This window comes from Carassius carassius, chromosome 25, assembly GCF_963082965.1.
Source record: "Carassius carassius chromosome 25, fCarCar2.1, whole genome shotgun sequence".
In the NCBI taxonomy this organism is placed as follows: Eukaryota; Metazoa; Chordata; class Actinopteri; order Cypriniformes; family Cyprinidae; genus Carassius; species Carassius carassius.
In genome coordinates this window covers 13,548,118-13,572,395 of record NC_081779.1, presented here as the reverse complement: position 1 = coordinate 13,572,395, position 24,278 = coordinate 13,548,118, and the positions used below count along the sequence as shown (strand labels likewise).

The window sequence follows — 24,278 nt, the reverse complement described above, 5'->3', positions numbered from 1 at the left end:
ATTGAGGTTGGATTTTAGAAATGATGAGGGCGATTCATAAATTGGAGACACAGCTGCAGAATTCTACAAATGTATGTGGTTTGATAAATGCAGGGTGTCAAATTCTTTGGCCATGTTTTTGAAGATCTGGTAGATTGTTTTCATCTCTCCACTAAAATATCTGTGTAAATAATTTAGTTTTCATTTCACTGTTTTAAGGCTTAAGGGTAAGTGAGATTTTTAGATTTAATAGCCTACATTTTTCAGAAAGTACACATTAAATTGACAGCAAAGACATTTAATGTTGCCAAAAAAAAAAAAAAAATATATATATATATATATATATATAAATTATTATTATTTTTTTATGAAAGTGTTTTTATTGATAATAAGAAATGTTTCTTGAGCAGCAGATCAGCATATTAGAATGATTTCTGAAGGATCATGTGACACTGAAGAAGACTTGAGTAATGGCTGCTGAAACTTCAGCTTTGTCATTACAGGTATAAATTATACATTTAAATTTTTTTTTTTAATTAGTAATATTTTATAATATTGTAAGCGTGTAAGAGACTTATTTAAAAAACATTTAAAACATTTTTTACTGATCCCAAATTAATGTAGTTATGTGCATACATATTTATAACTAAATTGTAATTTTATTTTATTATTTTACAATTAATGTAATTATGATAAAAATTATGAAAATCTCATATTTAAATACTTGTTTATAATATCAATATTTTATTTGTTGTGTATATTTAAATGCAACATTTTCTTAATTTATTATTAAGAAAGGTAGGGTAAAAATACAATTTTAAAATGTAAAATAAAATTAAACATTTTAAAATTAAAATAAAAAAAATAGTTTATTGTAATTTTTGGTATTTTTGATTAAATAAATCCGTCGTGGTGAGTGTAAGAGAATTCTTTCAAAAAAAAAAAAAAAATATAATCTTACCCACCCCAAACATTTACATTTACAAAAAATTTAATTACTAAAAATACATTTATGATTATGTTTAGTTCTGAAATCTAATGTATCTGTAATAGACGTCCCGTTTTTCAGGTCAAGAAGTGATGCTTCATATAGAGTTAAATGCTAACAAAGCTCAGTGAGACTGAGAAATGATCTAAGACTGAACTTGATTTACACACGCAGTCTTTTCTCCATAAGTCACACAAGGGAAGAAACCAGAGATGCTTGCTGATTGTATTAAAGGAGTAGTTCACTTTTAGAATGAAAATTCTGTCTCCATTTACCTCTGCCCTAATAGCAATTTATCACCTTTTCCATTTAATTTCTTAATTGTGCAGTCCTACAGGTTTGGAAAAAGTCAGACTGAGTAAATGACAGAATTTTCATTCTGAAAGTGAACTACTCCTTTAACTTAAAAAACATTAGGTTAATCCCTAAAGTGTGGCTGACCTCTTTGATAAATGTGAAGTTGAACGCTGTCCAATTAAAACACATTTAAGCAGTTTCCAAAATGAAATGCCCAGGTGTTTTCCAGTTTTGCCTTTCAGGTGCACCCTCTCTGTTGTCCTTACTCAGGATTCCCTCTGGCTGCTTTGCCTAAAATAGGTCATAACTGGAGCTTCTTGGATGTAGTGAATATTTGATTGTTTCTCCGGAATGTGAACTTCCATCCTGCACTGCCAAGAAACACACTGCAGCGATCCTACCGCAATCCTCAAATAAAGTCTATCTCACAGTCTCTTATTTTCATTCACCCACTCATTCACAATAACAATAGTCCTTCTTAAAGACATCGCGCACATCAACAGAAAACTCTGTAACAGATACTGTATCAGATACTAGGGCTGTCATGATTCTGAAATTTGGCTGACGATTAATTGTCTAAAAATAGTCATTATTGCGATTGTTTTAGGGCGATTATGATGATTATCACGATTGTCTGTTTTTTTTATGACTTTCATTAAATAATTGATTAATTTAAGGGTTCAGTAAATAATTAAGATGTTATCTTTTAGTCTTTTTTTGTAGTGTAATTTTACATAGAGTATGCCAAATTAAGAATATCAATACTGTGTTTGTGAAATGGTCACACTTTTTTTTTTTTAAACCCTTGGTTAAACATAATCCACTAACTATTCAATTCCTACTTACAGAGAAAAACTACATTTTAATAAAAATATAGCTATGAAATTAAACTAGCTGACTGTATAATTAAGCAGCAAAAAAAATGTCTTGGAAAAAAAAGTCTTTGCACATATTTCAATTTAAACATGTTCTTACAAAATACATTCATGGAAATAAGCAATAAGAAAAAAAATAATGGAAAAAATAAAAGCTTCTTATAATCATTCTGTGTGCAAAACTTTGATAATGTGAAACGCTTCAAACAGCGTGGCACAAAGCAGAACGGTGAACTTGAAGCAACATGGAGTCGCAGGAATATATCATCTTGGAGCGAGAGTTTTACTGTGCTGACTGCTGACTGTCATAACTGAATGTGACATGCTGTTTGGAGAATAACTGACAGTGGCAGAAGAAGGAAGAACAATTTCTGTAAACTTAAATTTAACGATGTAAATATAATTCTGTCCCTTACATTAAAGGGGTCATAAGATGCGATTTCAAGTTTTCCTTTCTCTTTGGAGTGTTACAAGCTTCTTTATCAAAGTTAAGACTCTGCCATGCCTCCTAAAACGGCTTATTCAAACACGTCACCATGTGGAAATATTTGCATAATGCCGCCCAAATGGTCACGGAAAGAAAGAAGGTGTGGTTTCAATAAGAGCAGTTAGTTTTGAAGCAGCCATGTCAGGGAGATGCTATGTGTATCTAGGTGAGAGCAAAAGCACTTTATTTGGCTTTCTGAAAGTAGATGCATTTAGGAATCTTTAAGGTTACTTACAACTAGGGGTGCGCGATAAATATCATCCGATAATTAATGCGCATCTCTTCAGTAAAGCCGGTTCTCTAATCAGCGGTAAATTCCATCAGGTGTGTGATTTCACATAGAGCAGCTGTTTCTACACAGAGCCGCTGTTAACTGACTACCTGCGCAAATAAACGCTGATAATGAGCATGGATTTGTGCATCACGCACCTGATAGAATTTACCGCTGATTAGATAACCGGCTTTACTGACGAGATGCGCATTAATTATCGGACGATATTTATTGCGCACCCCTACTTACCGTATTTTCCGGACTATAAGTCGCACTTTTTTTCATAGTTTGGCTGGTCCTGTGACTTATAGTCAGGTGCAACTTATTTATCAAAATTTATTTAACATGAACCAAGAGAAATGAACTAAGAGAAATCATTACCGCCTACAGCCGCGAGAGGGCGCTCTATGCTGCTCAATGCTCCTGTAGTCTACCCCTAATAAACATAGAGCGCCCTCTCACGGCTGTAGATGGTAATGTTTTCTCTTGGTTCTTGGTTCTAAATAAATGCAACTTATAGTCCAGTGCGACTTATATGTTTTTTTCCTCGTCATGATGTATTTTTGAACGGATGCGCCTTATACTCAGGTGCGACTTATAGTCCGAAAAATACGGTACAACAGAACAGCAACGTATCGTGAACCTAGGAGAGGACTCCTGACTTTGCTACAACAATCTGCCGCTTCTGAATCCGCTACTATAAGTGAAGCTAGCAATTATGGAAAGGGGCGTTTCATTTCCGACAAGTGCTTGTGGTGTTCGGCCAATCACAAAGCACTGGGTCAGTTGGCCAATCAGAGCAGACTGCGCTTGTCGGAAGGAGGGACTTTGTAGAAAACAACACATTTGAGAGAGCTGGGGAATAGAGGACCTACAATAATGTACAGTATTTGAAAAATTATATATGTTTTTTTGTTTGTTTTGTTTTTTTTACATTGATGCATGTCATCATATTCTGTTACACAAAATAATGATCTTTAAAAAAAGCATATGACCCCTATAAGATACGGAATGGCTTCAGATGAAATAGGCTACACAGTGCATAAAAAACAAACTGGTGCTCTTCTGTTTCTTTTGGTTTTTGACTCCCCCTTGTGCCATATAAAAAGCACAATAATCGTGGTTGACTGAAACAACCATGGTTAGACCAAATAATCGGATTAGACAACAGGCCTATCAGATACTGAACGAGCAGAATCATCTGTTTGAAAGTGCTGTACAGTTTGCCTGCGGGAGAGGGGGGAGTGAGGTTTGAGGTTTTCAGCTGATTTGTCTCTTTCTTGTTTGGTGTCAGGTTGCATTGCTGGGGATCGATATCGTCAGCGCATTTGCGGATCGATTGACTGATCGCTTCAGAGGTTATATCACCACAGGTAAGCGATGTGTTTGATGCTTGTTCCACTGAAGTCGCAGCTTCATTAGCAGCATTAGCTAAATATCTCCTCCATTGCATAATCAGCGGAAAGGGGAATGCTAGGATGACTTGCTGTACATGACACAATCCACAGGCTCACTTCTTGTCTCTCAGCTGTTTGAGCCCCGCCTCCTCCTGTTACCATGGGAACAGGTTATGATAATAACAGATGACCCCCATCACTCATCATATACCTCATTCATTTGAAAACATGGAACAAATGGAGTAAAGAGAAAGGAATGAGATGACTTCACACAAAGCGTTTGTTTGATTCTGCCTGGTGTACAACAATGTACGTACAAAGTTAGATGAAATGAAATATGTCTGGGCCTCTAGCAGCGTTAAATGGATTTGTCTGTCAATGTATGGCCAAACAGATAGACGTGCCCCCAACACACACCATTGGTTGAGCCAGTGTTACTGCTTGGGGTTGCTCCATATATTTGGAGGAATCAACTTTGATTTACAAATGGTTGTATTTGCATATTGCATTCAGGGATATGGAAAGTATGTTTTATTACATTATTATAGGACTGGACTTTTAACCGAAATAAAGCTGAACTTGCAATATGGCTTAGTGTGATCATCAAATCACAAAGTCTTTGCTAAGTAAATATATGTGCTTTAGAGTGAAGCCAGTATTGTGTTCATTGACATGCACGCAGGTCATGATTCAGTGTTTTCTGCATCTCAGAGCGACTCGGTTGACACTAATTGCTATCCATATGATCTCATCCCTGATCTTAGTTTGAGTCGCTTATAACATATATTTGAAAATGCAACTTACATTCATTCAATATGGGCCAAGCAGAGAAGCTACCAAACACCTTTGTTTTGTGTTACCGTCCTAGGTCGAGTTACACTACGCGAGTAACTGTATTTAAATAGGGAAAACGTGGAGGTGTTTGGTAGCTTCTCTGCTTGGCCCATATTGAATGAATGGGCTAAGCTAAGTGCTTTCAAAGTGTCACAGTGCGCCAAAGCGATTGAGTGCACGCACTGAGACGAGAGAAGTATGTATCAACTCGTCTTAGGTAAGGGAAAAACATAGTTTAATATGAAAACACGGTGGAGTATCCCTTTAAGTCAATAAACCTGTTGCGAAAAATACAACTTGTTTTCAACCTGATTTAAGGAGTCGTAGTTTCTCTTCCTTGTACCTGACTGTCTGTGATGCATTAAAATCCTCCGACAAGAAAGTTATCCATGTTATTCCTCTCGTTATTTCAAGTCCGAGCTTAATCCACTCATTATTTCAGCTTCAAAAGTCCTCTTGATGTCACGGTAACGACTGCGCACATGTACATTCTGACTCGAGTTAACTCGCATAATAACTTCGACTGTTTGCCCTTTTGAACTATAATAACGATCGCTCGTGCAATGCCATGGCCGTTGACCTTATTTATTTGCTATCATCTCTGTGCTCTCTGCTCTGCGTCGCGTCTGAATCTGACCACTAAAACTTTAAGATTAAACGGTTCATTTATATTATTAAAAAATGGTAGAAAATGTAACGGTTTGTCCCTCACTGGTTGCCATAGAAACATGAGACATGCTCGAGACTGCACATGCGTGCTAGCCGGATCAACCTGAAATATGCTTTTTAATGTAATCTGAGCGTCATCGAAAACATTCATGTGACAGTTCACCTCAGATCTTGTTGCTGATTTGAAATATATTAAATTTGAGTGTGTCAAGTCTGCAAGCATTATTACCGGGCGTGCCCCTGCATTAACTCTGAGTCTGCGCACTCTGCTTCTAACGGCAGAGAGAGATATTGCTTTTTTTTCTTTCTTTTTTTGGCTCACACTTTTCTTTTCCTAATCGTACAAGTTGCAAGTTACAAGAAACACAAGCAGTGTCTGATCACGGCCGGGTGTTCTCCGAGTCCGATGACTCCGATCACACGGGTATTACACACAATGTTAAACAGACCCGGGACCCGAAGTAATAGATTCGGACCCGACCCGGCTGATCATTTAAAATATAGACCCGAACCCGTAGGGGTCCCGGGTCGACAGGTCTCAGGTGCACTGTGAAGACCTCTACTAAAAACAAGTACAGCAAACCAAATTGTGCAGACCTGCATTTTTAGATCACCTTTTAAACCTCTTTTTTTTTTGCTTTTTTCCCCACTCAGTGGTGCCTGCATTAGTTGACCGTTTGGGTGATGCGAAGGATCAGGTTCGAGAACAGGCACAAGCACTCATTTTGAAGCTGATGGAGCAGACGGCAACACCCATGGTGAGCTAACTATACAGCGCATGGGCAGATCATCACACCCATTCATACTGACAAAAAAAATCATAATGCTGCTTTCTTTAATTTTTTTGTGTATGTGAGCTTCTGAGTGAATAGAACCACATTTGATCATTTTTGCTAGTTACTACTGCCAGTGATTCTTGATTTCCTTCATAGCTCATCTCGTTCTCTGCCTTTGCAGTAATGGAGATGCAATGAACCAGTTACATTGTCTCTTTTCCTCTGTCTCTGTGTAGTATGTTTGGGAGAGGCTGTTTTCTGGCTTCAAACACAAAAACTTCCGCAGTAGAGAGGGACTCTGCTTGTGCTTGGTTGCCACTCTAAATGCGTAAGTCCTTCATACAAACCCATACATTCTCACTTTGTAAACAAACCCACATTTTTACTGAAAGTCTTGTCCAACAGGGGGCGCTGGTCTTCCATAGCACAGTATTTTGATGTGGGGTTTATCACAAACAGGAGTGATTTCTGTTAGTTCATCATCTCAGACGTTGCAACCTGTTTTGACATCTAAATTCCATGATATTTTGATATAATCTGCAGACATTCACACATACAAGTTCCCTGTCTGTCACATTGTAAACAAACTCGGCTCACTGAGGTAATCCTCTTACCTGCCTGTATTGATACCAGGAAGGTCAGATTAACAGACATTCTCACTGAAGCACTACATAAACACTCATATACAAACAAAACTAGTTTCTCAGTAACATTACTTCTCACTGTTGACAAAAAAGGAGCTGTCACATAATCCAAAAAGCATTAGACTACATTGTTATTATAATAATAATAAGATGGTATGTACAATATAGTTTGCTTTAATTACAAAACAGATTTGAAATTGCTGTTGTTTTGGTTTTGTATTACATACGGGGTAGTATTACATACGGGGTAGTTTAGCCTGAAATGAAAAATTCTGTCATTGTTTGCTTAACCTCATGTTGTTCCAAACCGTTTTTTTTTTTTTTTTTTTTGTCCAAATACTGAAAGTCCAGTGCTCATTGTCAAAATGTTCCTCAAAATACATGTTTTTAAATGCAAAATAAGCGTATGTATTAAACTGTGTATATGCACATGCATTGTAATTTGAACTTGCTGTGAACTATGTTTCTTTCTCTCTCTCTCTCTCTCTCTCTCTCTCTCTCTCTTAGATACGGTGCTCAGCCCTTGAGTTTGAGTAAATTTGTTCCACATCTCTGTTCGCTAACAGGAGACCAAAACCCCCAGGTATGAATCTGTGTCTGTGGATGTATGTAATACTTGGAATGTGTGTGAAAAAGTAAAGTGAGTTGGACGCGCACTCTGTTTCTGTCCTGTGTGTGTGTGTGTGTGTGCGTGTGTGTGTGAGGGAGGGAGGCACTCTGCACTAATGTTAGGTTTCTAGACATGTACAGCTGCGTTCAAGCTCCCGCTGGGCGAATGGGCCACTCAGAGAAGAGCATTAGATTTAGCGGTTGAGATGAGAGAAATGAGGCAGTGATCTTTTAGAGATTTGAAAAGAAAAATCGTTCCACTCTTTTTGAAAGAAATTAATATTTTAAGTAAGGATACATTAGGTTGATCAAAAGTATAGGTAAAGACATCTATAATGTTACAAAAGATTTCCATTTCAAATAAATGCTGTTAGTTTGAACTCTAAAGAATGAGAATGTGGAATATGAAGTAATGGCTAATGAAAAATTTTCCCAAATTACTGTTTTTACTGCGTTCTGGATCAAATAAATCAGCCTTGGTCTTTCAAAAACATTAAATAATATACCAACCCCAAACATTTAAACATAAATGTGTATGTAAAAATCAGCATTCACATAGACAACAGTTTAATCGGTTGCTGTCACTCATGCTTTCATTTCAAATGAGTGAATTTTCAGTGTGACTGGGACTGTCATAGGATCGATCTGTAGTTGTGTTTCTTGGTTAAGAGTATGTTTTGTGTTCCACAGGTACGGGAGGCAGCTATGACAAGCCTAGTGGAGGTGTATCGGCATGTAGGAGAGAAAGTGAGAATAGACCTCAACAAAAGAGATCTACCATCTGCGCGGTTAGTGTGGATTTACTGTTAAATCCGCAAGCTTTCTATAAATCTTAGTTTGATCAATTTAATGACACTGTGTTAAGACAACAAGCATCATTTAGTTTCAAACGAACTCACATGTTATACCCACACCACAGTTGTGTTGTCACTTGCTCACCAGTGGATCGTCTGCAGTGAATGGGTGCCGCCAGAAACATCACCACAATAATCCACATGACTTCAGTACATTAATTAACATCTTGTGAATTGAAAAGCTACAAGTTTGTAAGAAACAAATGCTTCTTTAAGACTTTTTAACTTTAAACCATCGATTCTGATCAAAATACTAGTCTCAGCTAATGATTAAACTTCCTCCAGTAAAAAAATCTGTTGTGCTCTCCATTCAAAATCCACTGAGATATATGTTTAGATCGGGGGTTGTTTTGTTTTTAACAGTTTTTGGACACCTGTGAATGGTGCTTTATCAGGAGTTACGACTTTTTTACTCAATATATTAGAATGTCTTGGAAAAGTTCATTTATTTCAGTAATTCAACTCAAATTATGAAACTTGTGTATTAAATAAATTCAGTGCACACAGACTGAAGTCGCTTAAGATTTTGGCTCACATTTAACAAAAACCCACCAATTAACTATCTCAACAAATTAGTATATGGTGACATGCCAATCAGCAAATCAACTCAAAACACTTGCAAAGGTTTTCTGAGCCTTCAAAATTATCTCTCAGTTTGGTTCACTAGGCTACACAATCATGAGGAAGACTGCTAATCTGACAGTTGTCCAGAAGACAATCATTGACACCCTTCACAAGGAGGGTAAGCCACAAACATTCATTGTCAAAGAAGCTGGCTGTTCACAGAGTGCTGTATCCAAGCATGTTAACAGAAAGTTGAGTGGAAGGAAAAAGTGTGGAAGAAAAAGATGCACAACCAACTGAGAGAACCACAGCCTTATGAGGATTGTCAAGCGAAATCGATTCAAGAATTTGAGTGAACTTCACAAGGAATGAACTGAGGCCGGAGTCAAGGCATCAAGAGCCACCACACACAGACGTGTCAAGGAATTTGCTGAACCACAGACAACGTCAGAGGCGTCTTACCTAAGGAGCTAAGGAGAAGAATAACTTGACTGTTGCCCATTGGTCCAAAGACCTCTTTTCAGATGAGAGCAAGTTTTGTATTTCATTTAGAAATCAAGGTCCTAGAGTCTGGAGGAAGGGTGGAGGCTCTAAGCCCAAGTCCAGTGTTAAGTTTCCACAGTCTGTGATGATTTGGGGTGCAATGTCATCTGTTGGTGTTGGTCCATTGTGTTTTTTGAAAACCAAAGTCACTGCACCTGTTTATCAAGAAATTTTGGAGCACTTTATGCTTCATTCTGCTGACCAGCTTTTTGAAGTTGCACCTGCCCACACTGTCAGAAACACCAAAAGTTGGTTAAATGACCATGGTGTTGGTGTGCTTGACTGGCCAGCAAACTCACCAGACCTGAACCCCATAGAGAATCTATGGGCTATTGTCAAGAGGAAAATGAGAAAGGAGACGAAAAATTGCAGATGAGCTGAAGGCCACTGTCAAAGAAACCTGGGCTTCCACACCACCTCAGCAGTGCCACAAACTGATCACCTCCATGCCATGCTGAATTGAGGCAGTAATTAAAGCAAAAGTATAACTAACCTACCAAGTATTGAGTACATGTACAGTAAATGAACATACTTTCCAGAAGGCCAAAAATTCACTAAAAATGTTTTTTTATTGGTCTTATGAGGTATTCTAATTTGTTGAGATGAATTGGTGGGGTTTTCTTAAATGTAAGCCAAAATCATCACAATTAAAAGAACTAAAGACTTAAACTACTTCAGACTGTGTGCATTGAATTTATTTAATACAGAGTTTCACAATTTGAGTTGAATTACTGAAATAAATGAACTTTTTCACAACATTCTAATTTATTGAGCTGTATTAGCTGTTTAAACTCATTCTACCACCCATTCACTGCAGAGGATCCATTGGTGATCAAGTAATGTAATGCTGAATTTCTCAAAATCTTTTCTGATGAAGAAACAAACTCCTCAACATCTTGGATGGCTGGAGGGTTTTCAGCTAATTAAAATTTTTGGTGCGAACTATTTTAAATATGACAGCATAATATCTGTATGTAGTGTATAGCCTATTTATTTTTTGTGTGTATTTTAACTAAATTAATTTCAGTTGAATCCACTAATCAAAAACAAAACAACATTATTTACACTTTTTTTATTATTGTGACATGGATTTAGGCTATAAAAAATCATTTCGAACATCAAATAGTTTAATCTTTGATTTGCACAAATTGTTACTATCATATAATAAATTCACTTTGCAGGTGAAATTTGAATTGATACCGGCCTGCATTTTTATATATACATCTTCACTAGACTACATTAATAGATTAGTGTGGACATTTTGTGTTTGCATGTTTTTATTCAAAAAAGCTTTTTGTAAATCAGAACCTATGAACATATTATCTTGCCTCAAAAGAAGCCCTTAGATGGATTACTTGACAATTTTCTATTGAGATCAGCCTTTTGATTAAATAAAAAGCCAAAGAGCACTGAAACAGCCTTAGATTATTACATAACTCTATTTATTAGTCTGTCATTGCAGTTCTATTGAAAATTTCAGTACATGCATGTTATAGTCTGGAAATTCAAAAAAGGATATTATTTGAAATCTTTGCGATATGTGTACTGTATAGATTCCAAGAAAATGAACTCATGAGTTTCCTGTTATAGAATGATGAGAGTCTGTTTACATGGTGTTTAAAGGGATTCCTTGTAATCTGATAAAATCTTGCAGGATGACATCAGTGTGTGCTGTTGATAAATTTGAAGACTGTCTAAAGCCCCTTTCACACTGCACGTCGGACCTGGCAAATTCCTGGAACATTGCTGGGTCGCCTTCTGTCTGAAAGCAAACACGTCCCGGGATTGATTCCGGCATTGAACCCGGGTCGGGGAACTAGTAACATTGCCGGGTTCAATCCCTGGACGAGCACTGTGTGAACAAAAGCCAGATCTAATGCCGTGTCATAGTGATGACGCACGTTATCGCGCAACTCTTTTACCGGCTGTTTTAAAGGAAGATCAACGTTCGCAACAAAAACATATGTGCAAACTGTAATGAAGCACAGATCAGTTAGTTCCTCACTTTCCGCGCTGACACCGAGATCGTTCGCCAGCTTCAGTGAATGTATAACGTGAATAACTCTTTCGACTCGTACATTACACGTCACGCCCTGATGTCACATGTCGTTATGGGACCTTTACGGGTTGTGTGTGAAAGCACGCACATGTCCCGGGTACTCAATGGCAGTGTGAAAGTGCAAAATCTAGCGACCCGGGAACAATTGCCGGAACACTTTACCCATGTATTTGCTGGAATCGCAGTGTGAAAGGGGCTTAATACTCCTGCATTCCTCTCTGTCTGATGTAAGATCCTTTTGGCGCTTGGACAGACTCCATTGGCTGCATCTTGAACATTTCACAATCTGTTTTCTAATGCCAGTGAATGATGCTGAATCAAGTTTTTTTCTGTACATATTGGATTAATTTCTGGAGGAATCTATGTTCTTGTTGTTTTTTCCTCTTATGGTTTCATGGTCTTAGATTTTGGCACTGTTGCACTATATTTTCCCAGGAATCAGATTTAAAGTTCAGAATGATTCATGTTTTCTGTTGTCCAGATGTTTCAATACAAAATGAACTATATAGGGCCTGGAATGACCCACGTTCCACCTGGTTTCCATAGCTGTGGTATGATGTGTATGATTGTCTGGTGTGTGATACATTTATGACTCAGACACATTATTACATTTACATTACATTTGTTCATTTAGCAATTTAATATCATTTGGATTCATTTTATCCAAAGTGACTTACAGTTGAGGAATACAACAAGTGATGTATCATAAGATGGCAATAAACATGAGAAGTGCACATTATGCAAGGTTTCAGTCATTGTTCAAAATAGTAAAAAGCTAACACAGGAGGATAATAAGAGAATAAAAAAAGTGAAGGCAATTTTTTTTTAATTATTATTATTGGAGGCAGTTAGATGCTCACAGAAGAGATACGTTTTCAGTTGTTTCTTGAAGATTGTGAGTTATTCAGCTGTCCGGATTGAATTAGGTAGGTCATCCCGTCAACAGGGTACGATGTAAGAAACCCTCCTTGAGAGTGATTTTGTGCCTCTCTGCGATGGAGAGGCACAACCGATTGCAGACTTCTGTAGGAGATGAAGACGCATAAGAGAGAGTGAAGGTATGAGGGTGCAGAGCCCATGAGAGTTGTGTAGGCAAGCACCATTATCTTGAACTTTATGTGAGCCGCTACGGGAAGCCAGTACAGAGAGATGAGAAGCGGTGTGACATGGGCTGGATTTGGCTCATTGAAAACAAGATGTGCTGCTGCATTCTGAATCATTTGCAGAGGTCTGATTACATATGCTGGGAGTCCATCCAAAAGAGCTTTGCAATGGTCCAACCTAGAAATGACAAGGGGTTGGACGAGAAGCTGTGTTACATGCTCTGTTAGATAGGGTCTGATTTTCCTGATGTTGTGTAATGCAAACCTGCATGATCGTGCTGTTTTTGCAATGTAATCTTTAAAGGTCAGCTGATCATCAAGGATCACCCCCAGATTCCTGGCCAAACTTGATGGGATCATCGTTGATTAGCCCAGTTGGATGGTAAACTGGTGCTGTACTGATGGGGTGACTGGGAAGATGAGACATTCTGTCTTTGCCAGGTTGATCTGCAGGTGATGCTCTTTCATCCATGCCGAGATGTCCATCAGGCAGTCTGAGAGCCGACCAGGTACCGTTGAATTATCTGGTTCAAATGAGAGGTTAGAGCTGCATGTCATCAGCATAGCAATGCCTAAGAGACGTAAGAGCTGACTATGTAGCAAAGGCTGGAATTAAGTCCGCTTTGTTGACAGCTGACTGACATTTCCAGAAACCTGTAGAAAAAGAAAAGGGTGCAATAGAAAAAGTGTGGATAGGACACAGGTTAGCCTGATTGCCCCATGTCTTGCATGTTGTGTAAGAGTGTTTACGTTGAGCGACAACAGGAATATAATCGAAACACATGTTGAAAGTGTTGAAGAGAGGAAAGGAAAGCAAGTAGAATAAAAAAAGATGCTACTTTGCATTGTCTATGTCGCGTAAATTAAATGAAAAAAATTAACAGGAGGCAAAAAGCCTTTTTAGTTTCTAATTACAGCTAACGGCAAACAACATGCACTATCAGCGTAAAGTTTTAAATAAAATAAGCAGTAAGCTAGTTATTACACCCTACTAGCAGTTATGTATTTTTAAAGATGGCTGCACACCGGAGGAGAAGCACAGCGTTTGCCCCACATTTGTACAATTTGAACACATTATTTTCTATGAGTGTACATACACTGGCAGTGTCGTTTGGCGTATGTTGTGTTGTACTTGTTGTACGAATTGAAATTTGAAAATATTGTGAATATTGAATATTTCAAATTCAAGCATAGTTCCCCAAAACAACGTGCCGAACGTCCAAAAACAGAACATGTTACTATGGACTGCTTTACACGCCTCTACTACACGAGCTTTCATTGCCAGAAATCAAGAGTTCAAATCCCTGAATCAGAGCTTTGCTGTGAAGTAGATACATTTTCTTCCTGTTGTTTTGATATTTTAAGCAATCTGGCAACCATGCGCATGCAAACGCTCGTTCCTTATTGCGGAAGCGCCACCGCAGATGATCTGGAAAAACAAACAAGCTGGAGTTTAGCGAACTAAATGAAAGCATCATTCAGCCGGTCTGTGTTCTGTCATGAGATCTCGACTGTATTGTTTGCAATTGTGGTCGCTGTATAAATGCACTTACCTGCTGTTTTGTGAATAGAAAACTATGGCAATGTGGAATTACTAATAGGAATTTCACTGTTGTAATATTTTTCAGTTGTTTACCAGTTTTCATAATAAAGACAGAGAGAGTGTGTAAGACTTTGGTGTGTGTGTGTGTGTGTATATATATATATATATATATATATATAAGAAATGCCTGTGTGCTTCTGCAAATAGCTCCCCATCTGGCAATGCGCTTCTCATTCAGTGTGTGACTGCCTTAAATAACAGAAACCGAAAACTGTTAATATATATATATATATAGACACACACACAAATATATTTTATATATTTTGCTAATATTTATAAATGTGTTTTTATTAAAAAAGTTTATATATTCACAAAAAATATTTTTTTATATTTAACAATATCTTATTTAAAAATATAAAAATGTTTAAATAAAATCAATGCAGTTACAACTTCAAAAAGTAATTTAAATTCAAAAAAATATTAAATTAATATAAATTCTTCTGTAGCACTGCTTTATAGGTGAATTGAATTTAATCAGTTTTATAAATTTTGCAAAATTGACTGAATTAATTTTAATCAGCAGTTGAACTGACTGAATAATGACTCTACTTGTCTTCAGTAGAGCTGCTTTACAGCAGAATTTGCTACATAATTAATAACTTTATAATAAATAAATGTGACTTGAATATATTAGTGATATATTAGTATCTTTATCTTTAATGATTTTATTTTTTTTACCAGTCATAGTAACAGCCGAAATTTTATTATCAGTGGATCCCTTTTAAATATCCAATTCTGAACTATATAATACACATATATATATATATATATATACATATATATATATATGTATATATATATATATATATATACATATATATGTATATATATGTATACATGTGTGTGTATATATATATATATATATATATATATATATATATATATATATATATATATATATATATATATATATATATATATATATACGGTACAGACCAAAAGTTTGGACACACCTTCTCATGTAAAGAGTTTTCTTTATTTTCATGACTATGAAAATTGTAGATTCACACTGAAGGCATCAAAACTATGAATTAACACATGTGGAATTATATACATAACAAAAAAGTGTGAAACAACTGAAAATGTCATATTCTAGGTTCTTCAAAGTAGCCATCTTTTGCTTTGATTACTGCTTTGCACACTCTTGGCATTCTCTTGATGAGCTTCAAGAGGTAGTCACCTGAAATGGTCTTCCAACAGTCTTGAAGGAGTTCCCCGAGAGATGCTTAGCACTTGTTGGCCCTTTTGCCTTCTGTCTGCGGTCCAGCTCACCCCTAAACCATCTCGATTGGGTTCAGGTCCGGTGACTGTGGAGGCCAGGTCATCTGGCGCAGCACCCCATCACTCTCCTTCTTGGTCAAATAGCCCTTGATGCCTTCAGTGTGACTCTACAATTTTCATAGTCATGAAAATAAAGAAAACTCTTTGAATGAGAAGGTGTGTCCAAACTTTTGGTCTGTACTGTGTATGTATATATATATATATATAATTTTTTTTTTTTTTTTTTTTAATTCCTAAGACCATCCAGTAACAAATACTGTATAACAAATATACATGATTTAGTAGAGAGTATTTGAGTTCACACTTTCTTTCGGCATGTATTATTTTGTGAGGTTTCGATGTTGTTTGTCTCTTATACTTTGCCTTTGGAATCCTGTTGCATCACATCACATTGATATGATATGATGTGACCCCCCCCCCCACACACACTTGAGGGTGAGCACACAAGCCGAAAATCACTCTAAGCTACTGTACATACAAACACTGTTATTCGTTGTGTGTTCTGCCCTCATCTGACCAAGAGATAATGGCTTCAAGAAAGGACATGCATTTGTTGACATGGAGACAGTTTGAAAGGACAGGGCCGCAAGCTTGGGGCCGTGTCAGTCAAAACAGGAAGGAAAGAGAGCGAAAGGGCAATCTGAACCGACTGAACCAAGGCAAGACACGGGGGGCAGCAATGAGGAGAAGGGGAATGCGATCAGTGCTGAAGTGTGTGTGTTTGTGTGTGCCCGTGTCTGGAAGGGGGAGGGTTGGGAGGCTGGGAGCCCTGTCTCTGAGCTCCACAGCTTTAGCCCCTCCCACTGGTGTGTGTTCCAGACAGGAGGTTATGTAAAGGGGAATAGAATCCTTGCGCTGTCTGTCTCTCACACACATACACACACCGGTGGGCAGTTTCTTAGTTTTCTGTGGCGCACACGCAGACACACGGCAGTTGATTCTTTTCAGCGCTCCTCGGCCACATATGAAAGGCAGTATGTCTGAGCAGGTGGGTGGGAGCTCGTATTCCGTCCCTCTGTAACCTTTTCTCTTTCTTCCTCTCATCGCATGTTCTCTCTTTCTTCTCATTCTTGGCTGTTTATTCACTTTCTCTCTCTGTCTCGTTGCTTTTAAGCCTCTTGTGTCATCTACAGCTGCACCATTTTGAATAGAAAGAGCAGCGATCCTAAATCAGGTGCGTTAATAGGGATTGATGATCTGTGTGTTTGTGTGTGTGTGTGTGTGTATAAACATGCCTGATTCGTCTGCACTGCAAGCACTGCGTTAAGCACACACATGCAATTTGAATGTGGCCTTGAATGTGCATTTACATGCATATTGCATGTTAGAAAGTGACCGTGTGCACATAATTGCTGGTTATTAGTTCATGTTTGTCTATGTGATGGTCTAGCACACATCAAATATCATTCAGTCACATGCAGGGTTTAAGCATCATTCTTGACATTCTGAAGCTGTACTTTACCATTCAATCTGCTATACGTTGGGCCGGTGAGGGACAGTAATTGGGCTGCAGTGTCTTGTTAATTGTTCGTTGTGCTGAAAATAGTCTTGGCAGGCACTTCAAGGATAGTAATTAAGCTATGACTTTTAAGTGCACACTGCAAATGTGCAGCATTTTAAATTGGGTATTTTTTTTTTTTTGTAATGCACTCATTTGTTGCACTGTGTGAGTGGTTCATCCGTGTGGTATAAGGTTAGCCTTTGCATCTTAATTGCTTTTAATACATATCTTTATGTCTTAAACATTTTTCAAGCTTGAAGGAAAAAAGTAAATTAAATGGCGTTTAAGCTACTTAGCATAACATCATCTGTGAGTGACGTTGGCTGGGCTCTGCATGATCATGTTGAACAGCAAACTTGTCTGTATCTGTTTCTGTTTTAAACCGAAGCAGCATTATTGTGATGGACAGATTAAGGCCTTTGTTGCAGTTGCCAGTTTTATTCTTTTTGAAGTGTGCAAGATGTGTTACTTCAGAAAGCATTTTAGTTGTTCAGTGCAAGAGAAAGAAATACATTTATTGCATTGTCATTGCACTATATCATCCTATTAGTGTGGGCGATATTACAAACAAGAAAAGAAATCTCATTATTTTGGGCCTTTTTATTGATATTCGTTCAAATATCTACCGTTCAAAAGTTTGCGGTTGGAAATACTTTTTTGAATGGTTTTCGAGTCTCTTATGCTCATTCAGGCTGCAATCATGTTTGGTCAAAAATACAGTAAAAAAAAAAAAAAAAAAAAGTAAAAGAAATATAATTTCAAATAATTTTCTGTTTCAGTATTTTTAAAATGTTTTTTTTTTCTGGTGGTGATCCTACAGAAATCAATCTAATAGGCTTATTTGGTGATCAGGAAACTTATTATCGAATTTCTTATTATCAGTGTTGAAAATACTTGTGCTGCTTAATATTTTTGTGGAAATGGTATTCTTGGGTGAATAGAAAGTTCAAAAGAACACCATTTATTTGAAAAATAAATCTTATTTAATATTAATCTCTTTACTGTCACATTTAATAAATGTAATGCATCATTGCTGAAAAAAAGTTTTAATTTCTTTAAAAAAAAATCCTGGTGCCCCCAAAGTTTTGAACTATAGTGAATCAGAGAAACCATAATTTTAACCAAGTATTTTTTTAATCCATGCTTGGTAATAAAAGTAATATTTACCTACCTTTTTTTTCTCACGAAAACATTTTAATTCATTGAATGATTTATTTGAAGCTGACAATTGGAACTGATTCACAAAATTCATTGAACTACACATTTTTTTCTTAATGCCTGCATACATGTAAGACAAGAAAGGGTTAAATAAAGGCCAAAATAAAAAGCGTGTTAAAAATCATATTTACTGTTGCTTAATTGTATATCGCCAGCAAAATCATTGTTTATATTTGATATTGCTCAACTTTACACTTCATAATGCCTTGGTTGTGATTGTTTTCTAGCTTAAGATCACAAAATAACTTACAAAATATTCACATTAAAATTATGTGCTGTTTATTGAGTTTGTATAGTTTTAATATTTATCTCAAACCATTACTGTTCTGTGTGTTTCAGGTTACAGAACATTTTGAGCCGTTTTGATGAAGTACTGAATTCGGGAAACATGGCTCTCAGCCTGAGTCAAGGTAAGTTAGCTTTATCTTGTTAGTTAACTAGCTAATCCTGTTTGCAACACTTGTCTCCACTGGCTTCAGTTACAATGCTAATATTACTCTTTGTCAGTGTCTTTGACCACAGTACTGAGCATAAGCCTTTCACATCTGAGCCCCAGCTTTAACCGGAATACTACTTTCAACTAAATGCTAATACCATTTGTTTTTCATTAGCATAACTAGAGAGTAAAATCAACATAAAGTAAACGTCTGCGTCTAAATGCTGGGTTTCTGTGTGCCCTTTAGTTTCCAGTGAGTCCGATTTAACATGAGTGGTGAAATCTAAATAGGGGAGATGGTGTCAGACTTCCACAGCCTTTGAAATCTCCATGATGTGTTAGGCATATGTCACATGTTGGAAGAGCTGGATCTCCAGGCCAATCTCACTGTGCTCTCTTCATGCGGCTCACATTTGGTTGTGGTGTAGAGTTGTTGTGGTATAATAATGTTTTTTACAGCGACTTAACAAACTGTACTTTGGTTGCAGCTGTTGACTTTATGGGGGTAAACGTGTTTGTGTTTATGGGTTCAGTAATAACTTGAGAGGAGGGACATGTAGGATTTCATATTAGTGAACGATCAACATGAGGTTTTTAGAGAACCGTTCTTTCAGGAAATGCACAATATTTGTACCATATTGAATATTATATATGTATATAATAATATCTCTGACCTTGTTAACATATGGTTGTTTTGATCTTTAATATTTCCTACATAGTTTAACAGTATAATCACTAAGTATATGCATAAAGGATGGTTTAATACTGTTTCATGTTTGTAAAAATTCTTTTCCAGTCATCACTTCCTTTGCCTCTGCTTCTTTGGACTCACCTGAATGATTTATTATAGTGCTTTGTGTTTTGAATCAATTAGTTATGTTGCTTGACCTTGCTTGATCCTAACGACTCTTGAGTTTGTTTATATCTTAAATTGAAGTTGTAGCTAGCTATTACTAGTTAATAGAATGTTAATAAATGTTAATAGAACTCTAAACCAGACTCATTGCCTGTAATCTGGAAAACAGATTTAGGACTTTTCGTCTGTAGCTACAGGCCATTAAGTGGATAAAATCAGATTCCATTTCAATAATGTCTCCTCAAACTTCTTATTGGTGAACTTCCAAAAGTGTTAAACTGATTGTTTTACTTGGCCATGTGCCTTGAGTGATGTATCTTGTCAGAATTCAGTATAAGAACAGGAAGGGGGTCGTTTGACATGCAGCCAGCTTTCTCACTGGCCATTTTTTAATTTGGCAAAAGACAAAGTATATGACATTCAAAGAGTCTTTTATCTATCCAGTGGCTTTGCCAATGGAGCCGCTGTGAGGAGAGTGTTATAGAGAGAGAGCTGAGAGCTGTGCCTGTCACAGCATTACTCTGACACAGCGTGACAGACAGAGAGAGAGAAGGACGAGGGAAGGAGACAGTGAAAGAGCTGCCTCTTCTCAGAAGCATTAAAGCCATGTCTGTGGGTGAAGATGGAAATGGTGAGTGCGTTATATATTAAGTAGTATAGTCGTGTTGTTTGTGAACATGAGGTTTATGGTATGCATTATGCACTGTTTATTTGAATCTGATGCAAGTAGTTCAGTTTTTGGAAAAAATGGGACAATGCAGAATTATTGTCCAGAAAATACTCTCTCCTATTGGTAATCGGCATCTCTTTCAATTTATAATTTGCACTTCTGTTAAAATGAGTATATCTACATGTTCTTAACGTCCAAGCAATGAAGTTAATTAGAATATATTGCATTATATATCTCTCAGTGATATGCTAGTTATATTGGTTTATGTGTCAGTGGGTTTAGTCCCTAGGGAGTTCAAGTGTGACCCGGTTTCTAGAGCATTTCGTTGCTGCGGCTACCCATTATTAGACTCTTCAGTCCTTGCCCTGTAAATTGAAGTACTCTATGAGATGCTGTGTGTCCATCGACTTTAAATGAAGCGTTAATGCTTTTGAGTACTTATGTTGGATATTGTTTTGAGTTTTGTTGGACTTATTGCACAAGCTGCTCTCTGGCTTTTTCATTGTTAAATGGCTTTGTTTCCTTCTCCCCATAATCCTGATAACCAGATTGAATAGCTAGTTAAATTACAGACTGACCAGGACTTGGACATCAACACTCAATCACCCACCCTCCAATAAGCAATATGGTGTCAGTGGCAGTTAGACTGACAATATGTGTGTTTCCAGGTCAGTTTTGAGTGAGAAATGTGTCACATACTAGTGTGTATCAGTTGATTTCATTTTTAAATGACCTCTGCTGTGTAACATATTCCTGTTCTTCATAACTGGCGATATTTTGGTAATTTGTTATTTATCGATAACTGTCACTGTACAATATTACAATTCTTTCATTAAGAATTTATATATTGTAATCTTTTGCTTCCTAGAATGATGCTTTGTAAAACAAATGTTATATTTTGTTTATATAGCATTCAAATTTTGGTTGAATATAAATAATTGAATGCAGAACATTTCCCATATGTCCCATAGACTTGATTGCATGATGGGCAGTCTTTTTGCCAAATTTTCTTGTAGGTATACAAAATATTGCTTTGAAAAGCACTTATTTTAGAAAAATATTTTCCCCATTCCTACTACTAATAATATATATTATTATTTAAGGAAAAAATGAAAAAAAAAAAAAAAGTTGCTTTTCTGATTTCAGCTTGCCATTTTGGGCACACCAAATGTAAAACCTATGTAAATTTAGCCTTTAGTTCTTCTTCATAATAATAATGACAAATTAAAAAAAACCATTGCAGAATTCAGCCATTTTTGGCAGACCAAAATTCTAACCAATGTGATTTATCCTTACTATTATCATTAAAAGATGAAAAAAAATATAAAAGCTCAGCTTTCCATTTTTGTCAGAGAAAAATTAAAGCCAATGTGATTTTTTTTTTTTCTGTAATCTCTCAAATCCACTGATGTGGGCTGCTCATGTTGTCATGGCAACAGCCTTTTTAGAGTGGCCAGCTCTCTCTCTCTCTCTTTCTCTCTCTCTTGTCTTGCTCCTTCCTTCCCTTTTCTCCCTTTCCCCCCATTTCCCTTCAGCATGTCCCCACTTTTCTCTCTCGCTTTTGCTTCCTGTTGCTGTTTTGTTCCTTTTGGCCTGTATCAGTCTCTCTTGATCTTGCTCTCATTGGCCCGTCCTTGTTGAATTGTTGTTCACGCCCTCACATCTGAACAAAGGGTGGGTTATGCTACTATGCTAATAATACTAAACACATAGGCTGGCACACAGAGCCCTTTCAGCCCCGCTAGTGGGGTCAGCATCAATAATGTGTCAGTGTAGTCAGCTCTTGGCTTAGTAATGGGGTCACAATGCAGATTGCCCACACAAACACACACACTTTAATATCCAAAGACCACATCTGAGCTGTAGGGGTGTGGCCTTTGTTCTCATCTATATTTACACATTTAATTCATCCACAATTCCCGTGTGTGTGTTTGACCATGAATGTGCATTTAAACTAAGATGATCTTGGAGCACCGTGATGCTAATTAGCTTAGCTTGAGCTCCAGACAAAACAACCTCATTGATATGCAAGAAGCATCCTCAAATCTCAAAGCTCACTGGCTGGTTAAAGATGATGTCATCACTCTCCTGATTGGCTCTTCGGCTGCTGGGAAGGAGGAGGTACGGTGCAGAGCAGAGTGTGAGGGAGTGATGGAGGAGGAGACGAGGGGGATGGAGCGAGAGAGTAATTGAGAGGGAAGATGCCGAGCAGCTTTTGGGTGGTGGTTTCTGCGATCCGTGCTACGTGCCTCACTGATCCATCTTGGGATATTTTTGCGCGGTGAGAACCGGTGTCATGTGAGCGGCAGCTTGGGCGTTGCCTCGGATACGAGAGAGAGCCACGCCCGCCTTCAGGCATGAGACGCCTCATCTGCAAAAGCATCTGTGACTGTGAGTGTCTTCTCGAGGGGGTTGAAATGTTTCTGGGGTTTCAAATGAATGTTGATGTCAGAATCCGTGCAGATATAGGTGTTGCCCAGGTGCCGTGGAGATTTGGGGTGTTTTTAATAGCCGGTAGATGAAACGAAAGACTGTGTGTGTTCTTCTAGTCTTGCTCTTTACTGGATGCGCCCAATCTGATCTTGTGTGTGGGTGGCTTTGTGGAGTCTTTGATTTTTTCAGGCATTACTCTTTGTTTGTGAATTTGTTCGATTGATTTGATATTACCTATACTTTCTGTTTTTGCTGTTCAGTAATAGATAGGCCTCTATTCGGTCCTTGTTCTGGGCTGGTCATTGATTACTTAAGATGAGATTGTGGTTGGGAGGAAATCAGGCCTGTTCTTGCCTTACTTGATATAAACCAAAGACCTATTGGGTTTCACTGGGAATCAATTTGTTAATTGATATATTCTGATAGATTTCCTTCTTTTTGTTCATTATTGACCCAGCTGCACTGAAATGAGAATATGAGACTGTTGGTACAAAAATAAGTTGAATTTGCTTATCATTGTGCAGTAAGTCTTATTTTGGAACAAAATTTGAGGCGCTTGACCTCAGCTGGTTCTATTTATATGCTGTCTTCATTTTCAGACTTTGATAACTGATTGATTCATGCTGTCATTGCTTTTCTCAGATCGTAGTTTTGACGATGATGATTCTGTGGATGGAAGCAGGCCGTCATCGGCTCAGGCTGCGTTTAAAGTGCCCAAAGTACCCAAAAAACCTGGAGACTCTGCCAGCAGCTCCAGACGACCCAGTGCCACTGGAGCTGCCAAGACAGGTGAGACAAGTGTGAGATTGCTTTTACATATCCCAGGGTGCAGAACAGTTGAGTCTTTAGCCTTAATGCTGTTTTTTATATGCACATTATCTGGATAAAATAAACACATGCTGTGCATTTTAAAAAGTCAAAACTAAATAATCACTATTGCCAGAGTCATTTATTCTGTGCTGTCAGGAAGATATTATAAGATTATCAACTAGGTGGTATGTCTAAAAAATATTATTGTATAAATAATTGTATGTAATGGTAAATATATGTGGGTGGAAATTAAATGGATGGAAATTAATTAGAAAAAAATGGTTTATATTAAACAACCAGTGGTGATGCCTATTTTTAGACAAATCAGTCTAAAACACATGAAAGGTACTTTGATTTTCTCTTATTTGGAACACAATAGACACAAACTAAAACATTACTCTTAACAAATTTAGTCTTGCATAAGTGCAAAAATAGCTTCATATTATGTAACAATGAGAGCAAAGGACTGATATTATAAAATAGATTGTTTCAGTTTTAAATTTGATTAATTAAAGTTTCTA

General features: G+C 37.2%; 1 protein-coding gene across 1 annotated transcript in view; it reads left to right on the top strand.

Moving 5' to 3' along the window:
• Positions 1–24,278, top strand: part of LOC132104245 (CLIP-associating protein 2-like) — a 52,603-nt gene that overhangs the window by 1,651 nt on the left and 26,674 nt on the right. Inside the window, 7 exon segments of the mRNA XM_059509566.1 lie at positions 4,192–4,270; positions 6,452–6,555; positions 6,810–6,901; positions 7,725–7,800; positions 8,517–8,614; positions 18,892–18,962; positions 23,590–23,736. Of these exon segments, the coding sequence (XP_059365549.1) occupies positions 4,192–4,270; positions 6,452–6,555; positions 6,810–6,901; positions 7,725–7,800; positions 8,517–8,614; positions 18,892–18,962; positions 23,590–23,736 (667 nt within the window).